Source organism: Microcebus murinus, chromosome 11 (assembly GCF_040939455.1).
Source record: "Microcebus murinus isolate Inina chromosome 11, M.murinus_Inina_mat1.0, whole genome shotgun sequence".
NCBI lineage: Eukaryota > Metazoa > Chordata > Mammalia > Primates > Cheirogaleidae > Microcebus > Microcebus murinus.
This window is the reverse complement of record NC_134114.1, coordinates 50,402,855-50,422,956: the sequence shown is the minus strand read 5'-3', so window position 1 is coordinate 50,422,956 and position 20,102 is coordinate 50,402,855. Positions and strand designations below refer to the sequence as shown.

General features: G+C 38.5%; 1 protein-coding gene across 6 annotated transcripts in view; it reads left to right on the top strand.

Annotated features, from left to right (window-relative positions):
- CCDC125 (coiled-coil domain containing 125) overlaps positions 1-19,464 on the top strand; it is a 33,031-nt gene extending 13,567 nt beyond the window's left edge. For all 6 annotated transcript variants that reach the window (XM_076008078.1, XM_076008076.1, XM_076008075.1 and 3 more), the window contains 8 exons: positions 248-325; positions 1,940-2,025; positions 3,895-3,977; positions 6,300-6,415; positions 9,301-9,408; positions 11,078-11,252; positions 16,263-16,393; positions 17,256-19,464. In XM_076008078.1, coding sequence (XP_075864193.1) covers positions 248-325; positions 1,940-2,025; positions 3,895-3,977; positions 6,300-6,415; positions 9,301-9,408; positions 11,078-11,252; positions 16,263-16,393; positions 17,256-17,564 — 1,086 coding nt within the window. In that variant the 3' untranslated portion in view covers positions 17,565-19,464. The remainder of the gene's footprint in view (positions 1-247; positions 326-1,939; positions 2,026-3,894; positions 3,978-6,299; positions 6,416-9,300; positions 9,409-11,077; positions 11,253-16,262; positions 16,394-17,255) is intronic.
- Positions 19,465-20,102: the final 638 nt, after the last annotated feature.

Here is a 20,102-nt window from a genome sequence, read left to right as displayed (position 1 = left end):
GTTGTTTCGTTTTTTTGACTGATGAATAATACTGCTTTGAACATTTTCTTTGTGTGGAAAATTCATTCATTCCCACATTAATTGGAAAAGAGCCAAGCCAAGATCTTCTGATTTTTGAACTATTGAACTCACCACAAAAGATGGTCACTGTGAAATTCTCAAGATAATTTTCTGACTTAAAAATGAAAATGTGAGCTTCAATGATTAGAAATTTAATTTATACTGATGTTATTTTTATTTTTCTTAGGCAATACTTGGGAAAGCCACAAGTCATACCCAGGCAGTGCTTCAAAAAACTATGGAACAAAAGAGATTCTTGGAGAAGGTATTTGCCACTTTTAGTGTGGACTTGTTCAGTCCAGTAAGCTTTAAATAGAATTTCCTTAAACTCACTGTACTAATATGTCATTTGTGCATAGTCTCTGCTAGATGTGCTTCAGTTTCTCCCTTTTGGAGCTTATAATCTAAAACAAATTGTCACATGGGCAAAGAATTAAGGTTTCTTTTATTTCCCCATTATAAGGTAGTAAGAGGCCTGCCAAATGGTTACTTATTTATTTATTTATAATTTATATAAATTTAAGGGGTACACATGCAGTTTTGTTACATAGATATAGTGTGTAGTGGTGAAGTCTGGGCTTTTAGTGTCACTATCACCGGAATAATTAATGTACATTGTACCCATTAAGTAATTTCTCATCCCTAGCCCCCTCCCACCTTCCTGCCCTTCTGAGTCTCCAGTGTCTATTATGTCTATTATTACCTACTCTGTGTCCACGTGTACACATTGTTTAGCTCCCACTTATAAGTAGGAACTTTTAAGCAGTATTTGACTTTCTGAGTTATTTTCACTTAAGATAATGGCCTCTACTATGATATCATTCTTTTTCATGGCTTAATAGTATTCCTCTGTGTGTGTGTGTGTGTGTGTGTGTGTGTGTGTGTGTGTGTGTCTCACATTTTCTTTATCCAATCATTCATTGATGGGTACTTAGGTTGATTTCATATCTTTGCTATTGTGAATAGTGCTAAAATAAACATGAGTGTAGGTATTGCTTTGATATAATGATTTCTTTTCCTTGGAACATATACCCAGTAGTGGGATTGCTGAATCAAATGGTAGTTCTATTTTTATTTCTTTGAGAAATTGCCATACCGTTTTCCATAGGGGTTTACTAATTTATGTTCCCACTAACAGTATATGAGAGTTCTCTTTTCTCCATGTCCTCACCAACATCTATTATGTTTTACTTTTTAGTAATAGCCATTCTGAACTGGTATAGGATGATATCTCATTGTGGTTTTAATTTTCATTTCTCAGGTGATTAGTGATGTTGAGCATTTTTTTCATATGGTTGTTTGTCATTTGTATGTCTTATTTTGAAAAATATCTATTCATGTTCTTTGCCTACTTTTTAATGGGATTATTTGGGTTTTTTTATTGTTGAGTTGTGTGAATACTTTCTATTTTTCTTATTCGTTTTGTGTTTTTATTCTTCTGCTTGCCTGGCAGGGCCTGCCTCTTTCTGTTCATCTCATCATCACTACAAAGGTACTTAGGAATCATCCCAAATGGTCATCTTTCCTGTGCTTTTTGTGCCATCCCCTGATGGCACCATTTGGGCTAAGACTTATAAGAGTGAATTTTGTCTACATGGGGTCAGGGGTGAGCACTGAGAAATCTTGGTTCAGTCCAGAAAATTTTGAAGATAAACAATTTAAAATTTGTTCTATATTAAGTGAGCTTTGGCAAAGTTTTTTTGAGTGCTAAAGAGGCATGTTATATGTGTTTACAAATGTCATAGCTTTTTTGAGCAGTAACTAATTTTTCCTCTTTAAACCATTTCCGTGAAATGATTACATGATTTAGTTATTCATACTGTCCTGAAATGATTTATTTGTAGTAATTTGCCATGAAAGTGCTATTTTCTTTCCATAGGAAATAAATGCCTTACAGTGGGAAATAGAATTTGATCAGAATAGATTTAAAAATATAGAGGAATCTTGGACTCAAAAATATGACAGGTTTGTATATTCTTATTTCATAATTTTTCTTTGAAAATCTTTAAAACGTGTATAATTCAAACATAGCCTAGGCTTTCTTCTGTTTTTGAGCTAACTGTAAAATATTATAAAAATTGTTACTCCTTGTCCACTTACTAGTTTCATATTTTTCTGTTAGTGTTAAGTTTTTCTAAAAAAATAGTATAAACTATATTTTATAATACAATATAAGAACCATGTTTTTCAAATTATTTTAGCATTGGAACTGTTTGTTTGTTCTTTGAGACAGGGTCTCTCTCTGTCATCTAGGCTGGAGTATAGTGGCAGAATCATAGCTTACTGCAACCTAAAACTCCTGGGCACAAGTGATCCTACTGTCTCAGCCTCCTGAGTAGCTGGGACTACAGCCATGCACCACTGTGCCCAGCTATTTTTTAAATTTTTTGTAGAGACAGGTTCTCACTGTGTTGCCCAGGCTCATCTCAAACTCCTGGCTCAAGTGATCCACTTGCCTAAGGCTCCCAAGTAGCTAGGTCTGCAGGTGTGTGCCACTACACCTGGCTAATTTGTTTTATTTTTTTGAGAGATGAGGTCTCACTGTGTTGCCCAGGGCTGGTCTCAAACTCCTGGCCTCAAGTGATCCTCCCTCCTCAGCCTACCAAATTGCTGGAATTGCAAGCATGAGCCGCAGTGCCCAGCCTATGAAATGTTTGATAGATATTTTTATTTAAGAGTATAATCCTCCTGGTTGAATGACCAGGACTAAAAAAATACATACATACACATATACATACATACACACACACACACACACACACACACATATATAGCCAGGCATCATGGCTGGCATCATGGCGTGATCCTAATTAGTCCCAGCTACACTGGAGACTGAGGTGGGAAGATTACTTGAGCCCTGGAATTTGAGGCTGCAGTGACCTATGATCATGCCACTGCACTGTAGCCTGGATGGCAGAGTGAGACTCCATCTCCAAAATAAAATAAAATAAGCTTAACAGAAGATCTGGCTTCTGTTTTTAATTCCAAAAAACAATTTTCTGTTAAGCCTCTCTCATGCTGGACAATTTAGGAAGTAATTCAGGAAGTCTTGTATCTAATTCCAATTTTTATTCTATAGATAAACCTACCTGTATATTTTTTATTTTTTATTTATTCATTTATTTTTTTGAGACAGAGTCTCACTTTGTTGCCCAGGCTAGAGTGAGTGCCGTGGCATCAGCCTAGCTCACAGCAACCTCAAACTCCTGGGCTCAAACTGCCTCAGCCTCCCGAGTAGCTGGGACTACAGGCATGCGCTACCATGCCCAGCTAATTTTTTCTATATATATTAGTTGGCCAATTAATTTCTTTCTATTATAGTAGAGATGGGGTCTCACTCTTGCTCAGGCTGGTTTCGAACTCCTGACCTTGAGCAATCCGCCCACCTCGGCCTCCCAGAGAGCTAGGATTACAGGTGTGAGCCACCGTGCCCAGCCTATATTGACACTTTTATTACATAAAGTCCATAGTTTACATGGGGACCTATGTATCTTTTTATGAATGTTTTTTAAGATAGCCTAAGCTCCTAGTTGGTGTTCAAATGGTTACTACGTTGAATTAAAATTAAAGAGAATGAGTATGCAAAATGGATGCCTAGAAATATTTCTAGTTCTGATTATTTCTCAACAAAGTATACAAAAGGTTAAGAGTCTGTTTAAAAATCATACCACACTTCTTTAACTTGTCCTCATTTTCATGACATATGTAAATTCTAGACTACTTTGAAGTAGGAAAAATTATATTTAGGTTTTTGTGATTTAATGAAATAAAAATATTCTCATTCAGCAAGAAAGTGTTAATGTTCTACTTATTTGAAGGGTACTTTTTTCCTAGACTAAATTGTGAAAATGCTGTCCTCAAAGAGAATTTGAAACTGAAAACAGAAAAAATTAAAATGCTGAAGTCTGAAAATACAGGTAAGTACAGAGTGGTATTTTGATGGCTCTTTAAAAATATTATGTTAAGCTGGGTGTGGTGGCATGTACCTGTAGCCCCAGCTACTAGGGAGGCTGAGGCAGGAGCATCACTTTGGCCCAGGAGTTTGTGACCATCCTGGGCAACATATCAAGACCCTATCTCAGAAAAAAATAAATAAATAAAATTAAAATATTATGTTAAAAGATTAGTTTTATGTAAGAGTGTCCTGTATTAAATACACATGTATCAGCTAAGTGTGGTAGCTCATGCCTGTAATCCTAGCACTTTGTGAGGCCAAGGCAGGAAAACAGCTTGAAGCCAGAAGTTCAAGACCAACCAGAGCAACATAGTGAGACTCAGTCTCTACAAAAAATAATTTAGAAAATTAGAGAGACTGACATGCACAGAAGGAATATGATATGAAGAGACATAGGGAAAAGGTGGCCATCTACAAGTGAAGGAGCAAGGCCTGGGACAGATCCTTCCCTTATAACCTTCAGAATGAACCAACCTTACTGACGCCCTGATTTCAGATTTCTAGCTTTGAGAACTATAAGTAAACTAATTCAATGAGAATGCAGTCAAGTGCTGGCAGCCTATGTATCATTCTGACTATACAAGTGGAGACAGGGTCTTGCTCTTACTCAGGCTGCCCAAGCTCAAGAGATCCACCTGCCTTGGCCTCTCAGAGTACTAGGATTACAGGTGTGAGCCACTGCACCTGGCCAATCAGTTATCAGATTTTCTATATCTCTTTCTTAAATATTCAGTCTGAATCTTGTAAGATTGTGACTTATGGTTGTAGAATAACTTAGAAGTTCCCTGATAATGTACTCCCGTAAATGCAAGCCATTGTCATGTCTTTTTCTTTTTTTTTTAAATAAAGATGCAGTGCTGACTCAAAAAACAAAAAGAAAATTAGTGGGGCCTGGTGGCATGTGCCTGTAGTCCCAGCTACTCAGGAGGTTGGAGCAGGAGAATTGCTTGAGCCCAAGAGTTGTAGGCTGCATGCAGTGAGCTATGATGATGTCACTGCACTCCAGCCTGGGTGACAGAGCGAGACCTTGTCTCAAAAAAAACCAAGTATCAATAAAGATGAAGTGCTAGTATTTTGAATTAATATATTTTAGGGATAATAGAAGGAAGAAATGCATGATTTAGGGGTTTTTTTAAATTAAAAAAAATTTATCAAAGTGAAATTCCAGAACAGTTTCAGCACTCCCAAGTAAAACCTTATACCCATTAAGCAATTTCTATCCTCATTCCCCTCTTTTCATTTAGTTTTCAGTATAAAGCAAAATGGTAGAGAACCTGATGTTTGGGGAACTGAAGTAGAAATTATGTGTTATAATTTTACATTATATACCCCTTATATAATGAACCACCTTATGATGAAAGTTGATGGAGGGCTATACAGGTATTTGATATTAGCTTTTTAAAAAATTTTAAGAGATGTTAATTCTCCCTTCTTTGAAGAAACTGTTTTAAAAGAATGGTTTGAAGGGGACAAAACAGGTTCTAAATCAGGTCCTGAGGCTGAGAATGGCACTTTCTATTGTGTCATAACTGAGCTGTGTAAATGCCTCTGGTTTTTACACACACAGGTGGTGCTTCTTGGCACTAGGGACTGGACTGATGAGGATGCCTCCTGTGTTGGATTAGTTCAGGGCAGAAGCTGCTTGTGATCACAAGCTCTCGCCTTCCTCGCTACCACTCCACCCTGCAGTGGGAGGGGAAAAGTTACTGTTTTCTGATCTACAGTAGATAATAGGACCCCTCTTGTTCTAAATGTTTGGTTTGGGAGCCTCTTGTGAAAACTCTTAACTAAAAGAGAAATGTGATAGGGTTTGGATAGCTCATTTATTTGGCATGAATACAATATATAAGATCTCACCATCCATTTGTCTTACTGTCCATAAAGTCTCTGAATAAATTGCCTCTACATATTCCCTTTTTGAAAATCCTGCAAATTTTCCAAGAGCAAACAAGGAATAGACTTCTGTCACAAAATTAAGATTTTTCCACATTAAGAATGACATCATTATCTCACATGCTGCCTATTTTTTCTTCTTTTTAATTTTTTTATTATTTTTTTTCTTCTATATATTTTTTTTCTTTTTTTTCTTTTTTTCTGACATATAAAGAACTTAGAGCCTACTTTTCTATCAGGTAGATTTTCTGGATGGAGCCAGATCTTGTGGCTAATGTCTATTGTTTATGCATTGCTTATAAGAAATGAGTATGTGATGTTGGTATAACTAGATTAGATGAGGTTGGAGTTAGACTTCATAACTAACACTTTCTTACATGGCCCTTTCTAGTTTTGAATCAACAGTATTTGGAGGTCCTCGCCATGCTTGATATCAAACAGCAGAAGATGGCTCAGGAAAACACGTGCCATGATAAAAGTGGCTTTGTAGAGGTTTCAGGTCTTGAGGTGGGTAAGCAAATATGAAAGTTGAACAGGAGGGAAGTTTTCTACTTTCCTTTTCTTTCCCTCCTTGCCCTTTGGTACATGTTCTAGGATAGCGCATACTTCAGCAATTTGAGAGTGAGAGTTAGAGAGGCCTTTGGGCTTGCCCAGGTCGGTTCCTCTAGCCTTGCTGATACCATGCCCTTCATGCAGGACATTCTTGAACACTAGGGAATGTGCTGACCACTTCCTTCCCGGTTTATTTCTTATTTTGTATAGCTCTAGCAGAAGCTATGTTAGTAGTATCTCACACCTGGGTTGGTGCTTACGGTTTCAGAGTACTTTTACGCACATTATCTACCTGATATTCACAGTAGTCTTGTGAGGGCTGCAAAGCAGGTATTATCCTCATTTTAGAGAGGTGGAAACTAAGGCTCAGATAAGTTCAATTATTTTTCTGAGGTTATGAGGTCAATCAATGGTAGAACCAGGTTAAGAACGAAGGTCTAATGATGCATTGCTAATGGCTTGCAATGTGGGAGTTTGGCTAATAAGGTCAGAAGGGTCCTGGGGCTGGGCATGGTGGCTCACGCCTGTAATCTTAGCACTTTGGGAGGCCAGGAGTTCAAAACCAGCCTGGGTAATCTAGTAAGACCCCATCTCTACAAAAAATAAAAAATGTAGCTGAGTGTGATGGTGTATACCTATAGTCCCAGCTGCTCAGGAGGCTGAGGATTGCTTGAGCCCAGGAGTTTGAAGTTTCAGTGAGCTATACTCTAGCCTGGGCAACAGAGCAAGACCCTGTCTCAAAAAAGGAAAAAGAAAAAGGTCCTGGGACTTCCAAGAAATAAGCATAACAGTAGAGTGAAAGGGGCTGCCACTCACTCTTTGTGGGATTTCAAAAAAGCAAAATTGTTAATAATAATAACAGACACCTACTTAGTCCTTAACAAGTGCCAGATGTTCTAAGTGCTTTATATAAATTGACACATTTAATCCTCAATACCCAATAAAGTGGGTACATTATAATCCCTGATTATAATCCCCATATTACAAATGGTACAGTGAGGTTAAGCAATTTGCCTGAAGTCACACAGCTAGTAGGTGGTAGATCTGGAATTTGCTCTACTGCCAATAGCAAAAAGGGAAAATAAAAGAAACTGAACTGAGAAGAAAGTTCTGGAAAAGGATGCTTTGTTATAGGCTTGAGTAGGCTATGGGACCAACCTTACCCCAGATCAGGCAGGAACAAGGGCCCTGATCTTGTTCCTGATGAAGGAGCACTGAGGGAAGAAAGTAGCATTAGGAGTCAGAGGTCCTTGCTGAAACCTGGTGTGTTTTATGTTGGTCCTACCTGTGTCTTAGTTACTTTTGACAACTTTGGCAGGAGTTATTATTAGGAGCAGGAAAAAGAAAAGGGAAAATACCTATTTGCCACATATCTACCATCGTACATTTGTCTCAACTGAAAGCTAACTCTGTGCTTCACAGTTTTCTTTGATGTGAGAATGAATTTTCTGAAATGGCCTTTATACTAAGGGGGGCTATGGAATTTTCCTCCCTAAAAGTCTCCAAAACAGGATTATATCTTAAGCCAACCTATCTATATGAAATTTACAGGAATAGGAAAAAACTTAGATAATAATTTTATAGTTAGTTCCACATGAAACTTTAAAAGACATAACACACTATGTTGCATAGATTGCCCCTGTTAAATTGGTACTTACTGGAATATGTTGGGAAAGTAATTTGTGGTTAGCTTCAAAAATGGGTTAAAAAAAATAGCATTCTTACTTTTCTTCCAACTACAGTGATCAAGCAGGTGTCAACCTAAAATAATTAAAAGGATCAGAATTTAAAGAGAGTTGATTCAAGCACAAAGTTTGAGGACAGGCTGCCCAGGAAGAACAGATTCCAAAGAATGGAAGTCAGTGTTCCAAAGTGTAGAAGTTTGGGATTGCCTATACAGACAAAGTTTAGAGAAGTTTAACAGAATTTCAACATCTTTTTATGTAAGATTTAATGCATAGTTGCAACAATCTGATTAGTTAAGGTGTCTTTTTCTTTTGAGAAAGGTATATTTAACATACCACACTGACGATTTAATATTCTTGGGTTCTTGGGCACCATCTGACCTGAGTTAGGCCCAAGACAATAAAGGAAGCAGTTAATCTATAACAAAGATGAGTGATTGGAAGCGTGGAAGGTGTGATCTCTAGTCTCTACTAGTCATTTATAGAATAAGAACAATGAAGAAGAGAGTTAATCAGTAATCTGAGAAGCAGAATTTCAAACATGCTAAGTGACCCATTCTCCAGAGCTTAACTCCCTCCTTGACATAATAAACTTAGAGGGCTTTGACATTTTATTTTCTTTTATACAGGAGTGATCCATATGGACCATTAATTTTTTTTTTTTTTTTAGGAGGAAAGGAATGATTGTTTTCCTCATTGACATATTAAAATGCACTCATATTCTGAGCATACAACTTTCCTTGTAGGGAACTGACACTAGTGAATTTCAGGCTTCAGGGCCAAACTGTCACAGGAAACCCAGGCTGTAGATGTTAATGTTAACAACTTTATTCGGCTAAACTCTTGCCAAGGACTCAGAATTATAGGGACTGATGCCAGGATTTACATATTTTAAGAGTAAAAGGAAGGAAGGTAAAACTCCTTTATGTTTTTGTTCCAAGTAATAACAATCTTTCTGTATTTGTAGTTAATTTCCACTTGGATCCTAAAATCCTGGTCCCAGCTTTCTTCTATTTTTTTTTTTCCTTTACAGTTTCTTTGGATCAGATGCTTGAATAGTAATGTGCATGGGTATGTGTGTGGGTGCCCCTGTGTTTTTGTGCAGCTAAAACAGTATGACACTCAGTAATGGGGGTAATGTTTTTGGATTTAAAGCTTGCAGTCCTTGGAGCCTGCCTCTGTCATAGTCCTGGAGGGAACCCCTGTTCTTGTGCCAAAATGGCAGCATCCACTCGGAAACTGCTTCTTCAGCTCAAACAAGAGGTATTGCATTATCTCAATAGCAATAGCTTTGGTTTTGTTTCTCTACTAATAGTAGAATAAATGGAAGTATCTGTAATAATTAACTTCATTTTAATAGTTATTGGCTATGGAACTTATGCTTAGTTATATGATAGCATTAACTTATCAACTGGATTTTGTTTACCTGGGTCCAAAATACAGATACTATTTGGCATGATATATGAAGCCACCTAAAGTACTTTGCCTAAGTTTTTAGTTTTTTTTTTTTGTTTGTTTGTTTTTGAGATAGTCTTGCTCTGTTGCCTGGACTAGAGTGACGTGGCATCAACCTAGGTCACAGCAACCTCAAACTCCTGGGCTTAAGTGATTCTCCTGCCTCAGCCTCTGGAGTAGCTAGGACTACAGGCGTGTGCCACCACTCCCACCTAATTTTTTCTATTTTAAGTAGAGACAGTGTCTCACTCTTGCTTAAGCTGGTCTTGAACTCCTGACCGCAAAGCAATCCTCCCACCTCAGCCTCCCAGAGTGCTAGGATCACGGGTGTAAGCCACCACATCCAGCCATGGAGCGTATTTGAAGAGCAGCAAGGTACAGTGGAAGGAACCTTTATACCAGCCGGACTTAAGTTTGCATCTTTGCTCTACCATTTACTAGCTGTGCAGCTTTGAACAGAATAAGCCTCAGTTTTCTTATTATGTTCGGTGCAGGATAATAACTACCTTAGACCGGTTGTTGTGAGAATAGAGGAAATAGACATATAATGTTTAGCACAGTGCTATGAACATGCCAGACATTTAATCAAATGATAGATGCCATTATAATTGGGCTTTAGGCCAGCTACAGTGGCTCACACCTATAATTCCAGCACTTTGGGAGGGCGAGGTGGGACGATCGTTTGAGCCCAGAAATTCGAGACCAGCCTGGGCAACATAGCGAGACTCCATCTCTACCAAAAATTTAAAAATTAGCTGGTGCACCTTTAGTCCCAACTACTTGGGAGGCTGAGGCATGAGAATTACTTGAGCCCAGGAATTCAAGGTTGCAGTGAGCTATGATCACAACACTGTACTCCAGCCTGGGTGACAGAGTTAGACCCTGTCTCCAAAAAAAAAAAAAAGTTCCTTAATTACAAATATAGTGTATGGACCATAATTCTAAAAATCTTTTACTTTCATTAAAGATGTGGAATTTAAAGTTTTAGAGTATATAGGAAAGCAAACAGCTAAGCAGTAGCAATAAGAAAAGCGTAAGACTACATTGATCAGAGTCAAGGTCAGCTATAGGAGGAATAAGAAAGGTATGAATCATCATTACTTTCAGTGGTGTTGTCTGGAATGGTCCAAGGCCGAAGTGAAATGCAGTCTTTGGCATCCTTTCTTTTTTCTTGCTGGGCCCTTCCCTAGATTTGGACAAGACATACACAGGGCCTATACAGGGTAGTATATAGGGTTGAATTAGCAGGGAGTTGACAGGTACCATAAGGGAAACTGCTGGTAATCTAGGTCCAGAGTGGGCTGCTTACTACAGGAGAGAATTGGCAAGTCCTAGTTTAAACAGATAAACTAGATCAAACACAGGCAATAGACCAGTGCTAGGGAGAGAGATGGCATATGTTAATTTGATTACTCATTCAGGCAAGAATTGTTCTGGTTTTGCTTCTGACATCTCACAAATTTTCTTTCAAAACCAGTTGGAACTTTTGCAGAAGAGCAAAGAAGAAGCTTATATAATGGCGGATGCATTCAGAATTGCATTTGAGCAACAATTAATGAGGAAAAATGAACAGGCACTAAGATTGACACAAATGGATAAAATGTGTAAAAAAGCAACAAAACGGATAAATTGGAAGCACCTTAAAGAGGATGGTAACTATGAAGTATAATAGCAATAATTAGGTACAATTTTAGTTTTTTCAGTTATACTTAACGTTGATGAAGCATGTTTAATCCCGTGTGGGTGAATATAATTAAACTTTCACATACAGTTATTATTTATTTAAAAATTTAGCAACTATAAAAAAAGAGTCTTTGGCTATTACATGTGCAGATGAGCTATTTGAATCACAAAACCGTAAAATAACAGGAGCATCTCTTCTTTTTATCATTTTTAAATGTTTTAAATTTTTAAATTTAATTAATTTTTTTTTTTTTTTGAGACATGGTCTCATTCTGTTGCCCAGGCTATAGTGTAATGGTGTCATCATAGCTCATTGTAACCTCAAACTCCTGGGCCCAAGCAGTCCTCCTGCCTCAGCCTCCTGAATATCTGGCACTACAGGTGCGCACAACCATACCTGGCGAATTTTTCTGTTTTTTATAGAGATGTAAGTCTTGCCCTTGCTCAGGCTGGTCTTTTTTTTTTGAGACAGAGTCATACTGTGTTGCCTGGGCTGTAGTGCCTTGGCGTCAGCCTAGCTCACACCAACCTCAACCTCTTGGGCTCCAGCAATCCTTCTGCCTCAGCCTCCTGAGTAGCTGGGACTACAGGCATGTGCCACCATGCCCGGCAAATTTTTATTACATATTTATATGTTGGCCTTCTATTTTTAGTAGAGATGGCATCTCGCTCTTGCTCAGGCTGGTTTTGAACTCCTGACCTTGAGCCATCCTCCTGCCTAGGCTTCCCAGAGTGCTAGGATTACAGGCATGAGCCACCACGTCCGGCCTCAGGCTGGTCTTGAACTCCTGGGCTCAAGTAATCCTACTGCCTCGGCCTCCCAAAGCACTAGGATTACAGGTATGAGCCACCACACCCAGCCAGCATCTCTTTTCTAATATTCTATTTTGTTTAAATAAGACCATGTTTAGCGGTTTAAAAAAATTATAATGAAAGTGCCAGGTGATTAAAGGGAAACTGCCAAGAAGGAAGTAATATTGAAAGTGACATTTAAACTTTACATTAAATGTCTTTATCTAATTAAACTTTATTGAAATGTATATTTCTACAAGAGAAATTGAGTAGAGGAAAAAATTTTAAAATTGGACGAATTAATAAGATATTTTTATAAAAAATGAAACGGAGGTTTAGGTTTTAGCTCGTGAACCCGTCAAAAGTTCATGGCCAATTCTGGCCTTTATGAAAAATCCCCAAACAATAAATGTTGGCACGGATGCAGAGAGATAGGAACATTCCTACACTGCTGGTGGGACTGCAAACTAGTTCAACCTCTGTGGAAAGCAATATGGAGATACCTTAAAGCGATACAAGTAGATCTACCATTTGATCCAGCAATTCCACTACTGGGCATCTACCCAAAAGATCAAAAGTCACTTTATGAAAAGGACACCTGCACTCGAATGTTTATAGCAGCACAATTCACAATTGCAAAGTTGTGGAAACAGCCCAAGTGCCCATCAATTCATGAGTGGATTAATAAAATGTGGTATATGTATACCATTGAGTACTATTCAGCTTTAAGAAACAATGGTGATATAGCACCTCTTGTATATTCCTGGATAGAGCTGGAACCCATTCTACTAAGTGAAGTATCTCAAGAATGGAAAAACAAGCACTACATGTACTCACCAGCAAACTGGTATTAATGGATCAACATCTAAGTGGACATATAGGAAAAACATTTATCGGGTGTCGGGCAGGTGGGAGGGGGGATTTTAGTGTATACAAAAATATATAGAAGTAGCATGAGAGAATTGAAACAGATTTTGCAATATAAACAAAGTAGCTGTTATTTTTTTTAAATTTTAGTTTCCGACTGGGGGCAGTGGCTCACGCCTTTAATCAAATCCTAGCACTCTGGGAGGCGAGGCGGGAGGATTGCTTGAGCTCAGGAGTTTGAGACCAGCCTGAGCAAGAGTGAGACCCTGTCTTTACTATAAATAGAAAGAAAATTAGCCAAACAACTAAAAATAGAAAAATTAGCCAGGCACAGTGGTGCGTGCCTGTAGTCCCAGCTACCTGGAAGGCTGAGGCAGGAGGATCGCTTGAGCCCAGGAGTTTGAGTTTGCTGTGAGCTAGGCTGACGCCACGGCACTCTAGCCCAGGCAACAGAGTGAGACTCCGTCTCAAGAAAAAAAAAATTTTTAGTTTCCCTAAATAGTCAGTATCAATTTTAATTTATTGATATCATTCAGTAGAATTCATGTTGCTTCAGTTTAAAATGTCAAATTATAATTTGAAGCCATTTGTCAGTCAAGAAAGATTAAAGGTAAAGTTTATAAAAAGTTTAAATGTTTTAGTTTAGAAATTCTGAGATGGATGTATTTCTAAATATTTTCTAGTCTGTCAAATTCATAATCCTACTTTCAAGTTTATATTCCGATGAACTTGAAAGGTCTAATAAATATCCTATAATATTAAAATGCAACCTTTAATAGTAGATACCCATTTTGTTTGAAATATTTCTTTTCAAACATTATATATTAGTAATAATTTACAAGTCAACTGTTGTGAATTTTAGTTCCATAACTAAACTTTACCCCTTGCCCCTATCCCTGTAAGAAGTAGCTTACAGGGATAATAAAAATAGAAGTAGTAAATAAACTTATGAAAGTAGGTAAAAGCAGATTATAAACACCATACATTTGGAGTGTTCACTAGGTAGAAGTCAAGGCAAAAAAGGAAAATATGTTTCATAACTCATTCCCAAAAAGATATTCACATGGTCCTGAAATTAAATTCTAAAAGTGTTTTCTGACATGAGACTTTTAGAGTTCATTGAGGAAATATAATGGCTAAGTCCTCAACAATATTTTATGATAAATACAAAGTCAATATTTATAGGGCCGTTTTCTATAATAATCCCTTGATAAAAGCTGAAGGTATAATAATGTCCAACTTAGTGTAGGTGATTTTGCCAGGGAAAAAAGCTAACATGGTCCATGTATTTGGCCTTTTAGGAATCACTGGAAAACAGTAAGAATATCTAGTTCTGCCATGGACAACAGATGTGTAGATGATCTTCTTCAGATACCTCTTCTCTCAGTTTAGGCTCTTGATTGCACAATTTTCAAAGATATACTCTTTGAGGATAGCCCTGGTGTTCCATGTTGATCCCTTTGGAAATCAGATTTTTTTTTTTTGAGACAGAGTCTCACTTTGTTACCCAGGCTAGAGTGAGTGCCGTGGCATCAGCCTAGCTCACAGCAACCTCAGTCTCCTGGGCTCAAGCAATCCTGCTGCCTTAGCCTCCCGAGTAGCTGGGACTATAGAGGCATGCGCCACCATGCCCAGTTAATTTTTTCTATATATATTAGTTGGCCAATTAATTTCTTTCTATTTATAGTAGAGACGGGGTCTCGCTCTTGCTCAGGCTGGTTTCAAACTCCTGACCTCATGCATTTCGCCCACCTCTGCCTCCCAGAGTGCTAGGATTGCAGGTGTGAGCCACCATGCCTGGCCTTTTTTTTTAGTTTTTTAAAAAAAAATTTTTTTTTTGAGGTAAGGTCTTGCTCTGTTCCCCAGGCTAGAGGGCAGTGTGTAATCACAGTTCATCGTAATGATCTCTTGGGCTCAAATGATCCTCCTGCCTCAGCCTCCTGAGTAGCTTGGACTACAGATGCATGTGCCACCATGTCTAGCTAATTTATTTTTTTGTAGAGATAGGATCTCACTATGTTGCCCAAGCTTGTCTCAAATTCCTGGGCTCAAGTGATTCTACCACCTTGGCCTCCTAAAGTGTGAGATTACAGGGATGAGCCACGGTGCCTGCCCTTGGCACGACTGATTAAATCATTGACCATGTGAACAACTTAACCTTCAACCTATCTTCCCTCCCCAGAGATTAGGGGTGGGGCTGAAAGTTCCAGGCCTCTGTTCTTGAGGTTGACTCCCCTAGCAACCAGGTCCTATTCTTAGGCTAACCTGGAGTCCACCAAGAGTCTCAGAACGAAAGATGCTTCTATCACTCAGGAAATTCCAAGGGATTTAGGAGGACCTTGCCTATTTTAACTGTTTTTCAGTGGCATTCAAATACATTAACATTGTTGTGTAACTATTGCCACCATCCAGCTCCAGAATTTTTTCATCTTCCCAAACAGACTCTGCACCGTTCAATAAAACTTCCCATTCCTCCTTCCCTCCAGACCCCATGGTATGTTGTTTAATGGCACAGTTCCCTGAGAAGTAGATGATATTATTCTCATTTAAGAGGTGAGGAAGGCCAGGTGAAGTGGCTCACATCTGTAATCCTAGCACTCTGGGAGCCCAAGACAGGAGAATTGTTTGAGCTCAGGAGTTCGAGTCCAGCCTGAGCAAGAGTGAGACCCCGTATCTACTAAAAATAGAAAGAAATTAGCCAAACAACTAAAAATATATAGAAAAAATTAGCGGGCATGGTGGTGCATACCTAGTCCCAGCTACTTGGGAGGCTGAGGCAGAAGGATCTCTTGAGGCCAGGAGTTTGAGATTGCTGTGAGCTAGGCTCATGCCATGGCACTCTAGCCCAGGCAACAGAGTGAGAATCAGTCTCAAAAAAAAAAAAAAAAAAAAGCGGTGAGGAAAACGAAGCTCAGAACACTCATCCAAAGTTGTAAAGTTAGTATACAGATAAATGAGGATTCAAGTCCGGGTGTTCCTGGCTCTAAAGCAGAGTTTGCATGGTTCATAGGCCACCTTTGGGCTGCAGATATGTTCTGCTGGGTCTGCATAGTTTTTCAAGTAATGTGGTGCAGAGGGGCAGCCATGCCTTTGGCACGGTGGTGCTCTCAGTTCTCTCACCTGAACTGCTGCCCTGGCTCCGAAGGCCTTGTGCATCCCACTATGCTGTTCTGCCTGACTCACTTGTCCTAAGGGTCTCCTGAAGAAGGGGACAACCTTCAGACTGGTTTAGGAATGAGCCTTGGTTCAGTTACCTCTTTTACTGGAAGTGTATCAATGAATGTATTGTTGACTCAGCTGGATTCCACGTTCAATTTTAGGATATCCATCACAGAGGAGCAAGAAGACCTTAGGGCAGAAACTCTTGGGTATGCTCCCTTCAGAAAACAGTTCCAAGCGGACAGAAGACCAGGATAACCCTCAAGAAGTCTTTAAGATGTTAATAGATTTGGTTAGTATGCTTTGCTTTCTTCTTATTGCAGGTTGTGGTCAAGCTAATCTGTTTGCTTCCTATTAATTCACCTCTTTTTCTCTCCATACTTGTACTTGCCTTTTATGCCCCTTTCTCATGTACTTGCCTCTTATGCCCTTTTATGCCCTTGGGGTACAGTACTTGAAATTCTTGATCTTTATGCCCTTAAACTCCCCAAATGCTCTTTCCTTCTATTCATGTTCTGTACAGGGTTAAAGCTCAACCTCTGAAAAGGGAGGGCTCCTGGGACTAATCAGCTCTGTCATCTGCATTTATATATGCAGTTTGTGACAAGACTGTTTATTCAGCATTTTTAAAGTGTTCAAGGCACTTCCTCACATATTATGTCCTCACACATTATGTCCTTTAATCATTACCACAACCTTGAAATCAGTCCTGTCATTCACACTCCACAGATGACTAAACTAAGTCACTGAGAGACTCAGGTTATATGAACATATCTCTAAAGAGTGTTAGTTACTTGCATGTAAATGTATAGAAACAATTTATAACTCAAACATTCCTTTAGAAATAAGTACCTGTTGTTATTATATATATAGATACATATACACCCCCATATATAATTTTTTTCCTCCTTTCTCTCTAAATGACTTATAAAATTTTCAGTGAAAGGAATGCTGTCTTTTGTTCTTTTTAAAAAGAATCCTCAATAACATGTAGCATAATGCTTGGGGATCAGGTGACACCTAATTAATTTATCATATTGATTGACTTGAAAGATTTAGGGTTGAACATTTGATAAAATAACTACAGTACTTATTTCTCTGAATATATTCTGTGATTTATCTAACTGGTACATTTTTAATTTCTGTGCATGCAGTTGAATGATAAAGAAGAAGCTTTGGCACATCAGAGAAAAGTTAGTTACATGCTTGCTCAGGCCTTGGAAGACAAAAACACTGTCTCAAAAGAGAGCGAAGAAAAAAATCCTATGAAAGAGAATTTTCCATTCAAAAACCCCTGGCATAAAACTTCAGAATTTTCTGTTTTGCATGATCCTGTACATTCAAGTGTCCAAACTTTTAATTCCGTGGGCTGCATTTGTTCAATCCAGCACCCTCAAACAGATCCAAACTACACAAGAACTCTTAAAAGATCTCATTCTTTGCCATCAAGTATCATATTTTGAAGACAAACCGGTTGAAATTAGAATTGAGAGCTGTTTATATCAAGAGACTTTGAAAAAGGGTTGTGTAAATGTTGCTACATTTTGAGAAGTTGTATGTTTTCCAGGCATTTCTTTTAGGAGGCAGCTTAAATCAAACATTTTCTACAAGAAATTATTTAGTATTCTGTGTTGACACATTTATACTACAGATTATGAAGTTTTCAGTGTTTGCCAACATCTTAAAAACCAACAAAATTATTTTGGGGGAAAGCAAAAAAATTAACTATTTATTTAGATAGGGATCTTAGATTGACTGCATCAGCAATTTAACAATGTATCTTTTTTTTTTTTTGAGACAGAGTCTTACTCTGTTCCCTGGGCTAGAGTGCCATGGCATCAGCCTAGCTCACAGCAACCTCAAACTCCTGGAGTCAAGCGATCCTCCTGCCTCAGTCTCCTGAGTAGCTGGAACTACAGGCATGCACCACCGTGCCCAGCTAATTTTTTCTATATATTTTTAGTTGTCCAGATAATTTTTCTATTTTTTAGTAGAGATGGGGTCTTGCTTTTGCTCAGGCTGGTCTCGAACTCCTGACCTTGAGCAATCCTACTGCCTCGGCTTCCCAGATTATTAGGATTACAGGTGTGAGCCACTATGCCCGGCCCTCAAAAGCCTTCTTCTGAATCATCCAGATAATTTTCTAGGAGGAATGTTCAAGCTTAACACAAAATTTGATGCAGATTCGTTGTTCTACTCAGTCATTTTGAATGCCATGGCTACACAGTACACGTGCTCACTCAGCGGCATCTAGCAACCTACTGACTAGTACAGTGAAGTCGGCATTGTTCATGCATGTGCATCCCAGTCCACTCTCCTTGGCTGCCAGGTTACATTCATGTCACACAAACTGTGCTCATTATATTAACAATGGCTGGATACTTTCCAGATAGACCTCATAATTATCTTATTTTAGTTGCCTGTTTTGGGATTTTTCATTTACCATATAAAGTTTAAAAATAACAGTTTCCTTAAGTTAACTTCAATTAGAAATTTGTGATGGTGGGAATTCATAGCTTCTTTTTTTGTCAGAGTGGCAAGATTTAATAGTCAAATCTGGATCGATTTGTAGCCAGATCTACTCAATAGCTCTCCCTCCGATTGCATCCTTTGAGGTGGATGTGATGGGCCAGGAAATGGTGTCTCAGTGATCTCAAGAAGCTGCCTGAGCCAAGGTGAATTCTAGGGTTATGCTTTGACCTGCTATGTGATTTTATATAAGTCAAGATCTGGATGTCAGAGTAAAGTTTATTGGGGTCACTGGAAAATAATATAAACACTACAGTTTTCTAGTCATGAGATATTTTTATTAATAATCCCTTGTTTGTTACAAAACATTGAGAATTAAAGACAGAATACTTTTAAAGAACACAAAGCTGGCTGGGTGCTATAGCTCATGCCCATAATCCTAGCACTTTGGGAGACTGAGGTGGGAGGATTGCTTGAGCTCGGGTTCGAGGTTGCAGTGAACTATGAAGACACCACTGCAGTCTATCCCAGGCAACAAATCAAGTTCCTATCTCAAAACAACAAACACAATCCCACAAAGCTAAAAGCTCTTATTCCATGACATAATCTAGAGTAACTCAGAAATTTTCACTGTGGGATGTAGGTTATGGACACATCTTCATCTTATTTGCAGTGATTGACCAGTTAAAGAGAACTGGCCTAACTTACATTAGGCCAGTTAAAGAGAAATTGAATAATCATGTGAATGTATTTATGTAACTGACCTTTGAGGCAGTAGCATATGGTCTTGGATAACAATATAATTTGGAGGAATCAAGAAATTGAGGTGTCTTTATAGATTTCCCCTGAATTCAGAACAAGTATTTGATATTTCAATAAATTTCCTATTTTACATTATATAATCAGTCTTGCTTAATAACTATTGAGCATCTGTTTCACAAGAATTAGGAAGAGTTGTTTGGAAAATTACATATTTCCCAAATTTTTTTTTTTTTTTTTTGAGACAGAGTCTCGCTTTGTTGTCCAGGCTAGAGTGAGTGCCGTGGCGTCAGCCTAGCTCACAGCAACCTCAAACTCCTGGGCTCAAGCGATCCTCCTGCCTCAGCCTCCCGAGTAGCTGGGACTACAGGCATGTGCCACCATGCCCGGCTAATTTTTTATATATATATCAGTTGGCCAATTAATTTCTTTCTATTTTTATAGTAGAGACGGGGTCTCGCTCTTGCTCAGGCTGGTTTTGAACTCCTGACCTTGAGCAATCCGCCCGCCTCGGCCTCCCAAGAGCTAGGATTACAGGCGTGAGCCACAGCGCCCGGCCTTTCCCAAATTTTTGATTATGGTGCTCCCCCCCCCCACGAGCATGTTCCCATCTTGCTGAACTAATAGTAGAAAATATTGCTCTGAAGCCATACTCATTTCCATTTATTAGTCTCATCCTTTAAAAATCATGTTAAGTGTCACAAAGCCACTGTATGAGGATTTTCATTGTAGTATTACTTGTATAAGTAAAAAATGGGAAGAATCTAAATGTC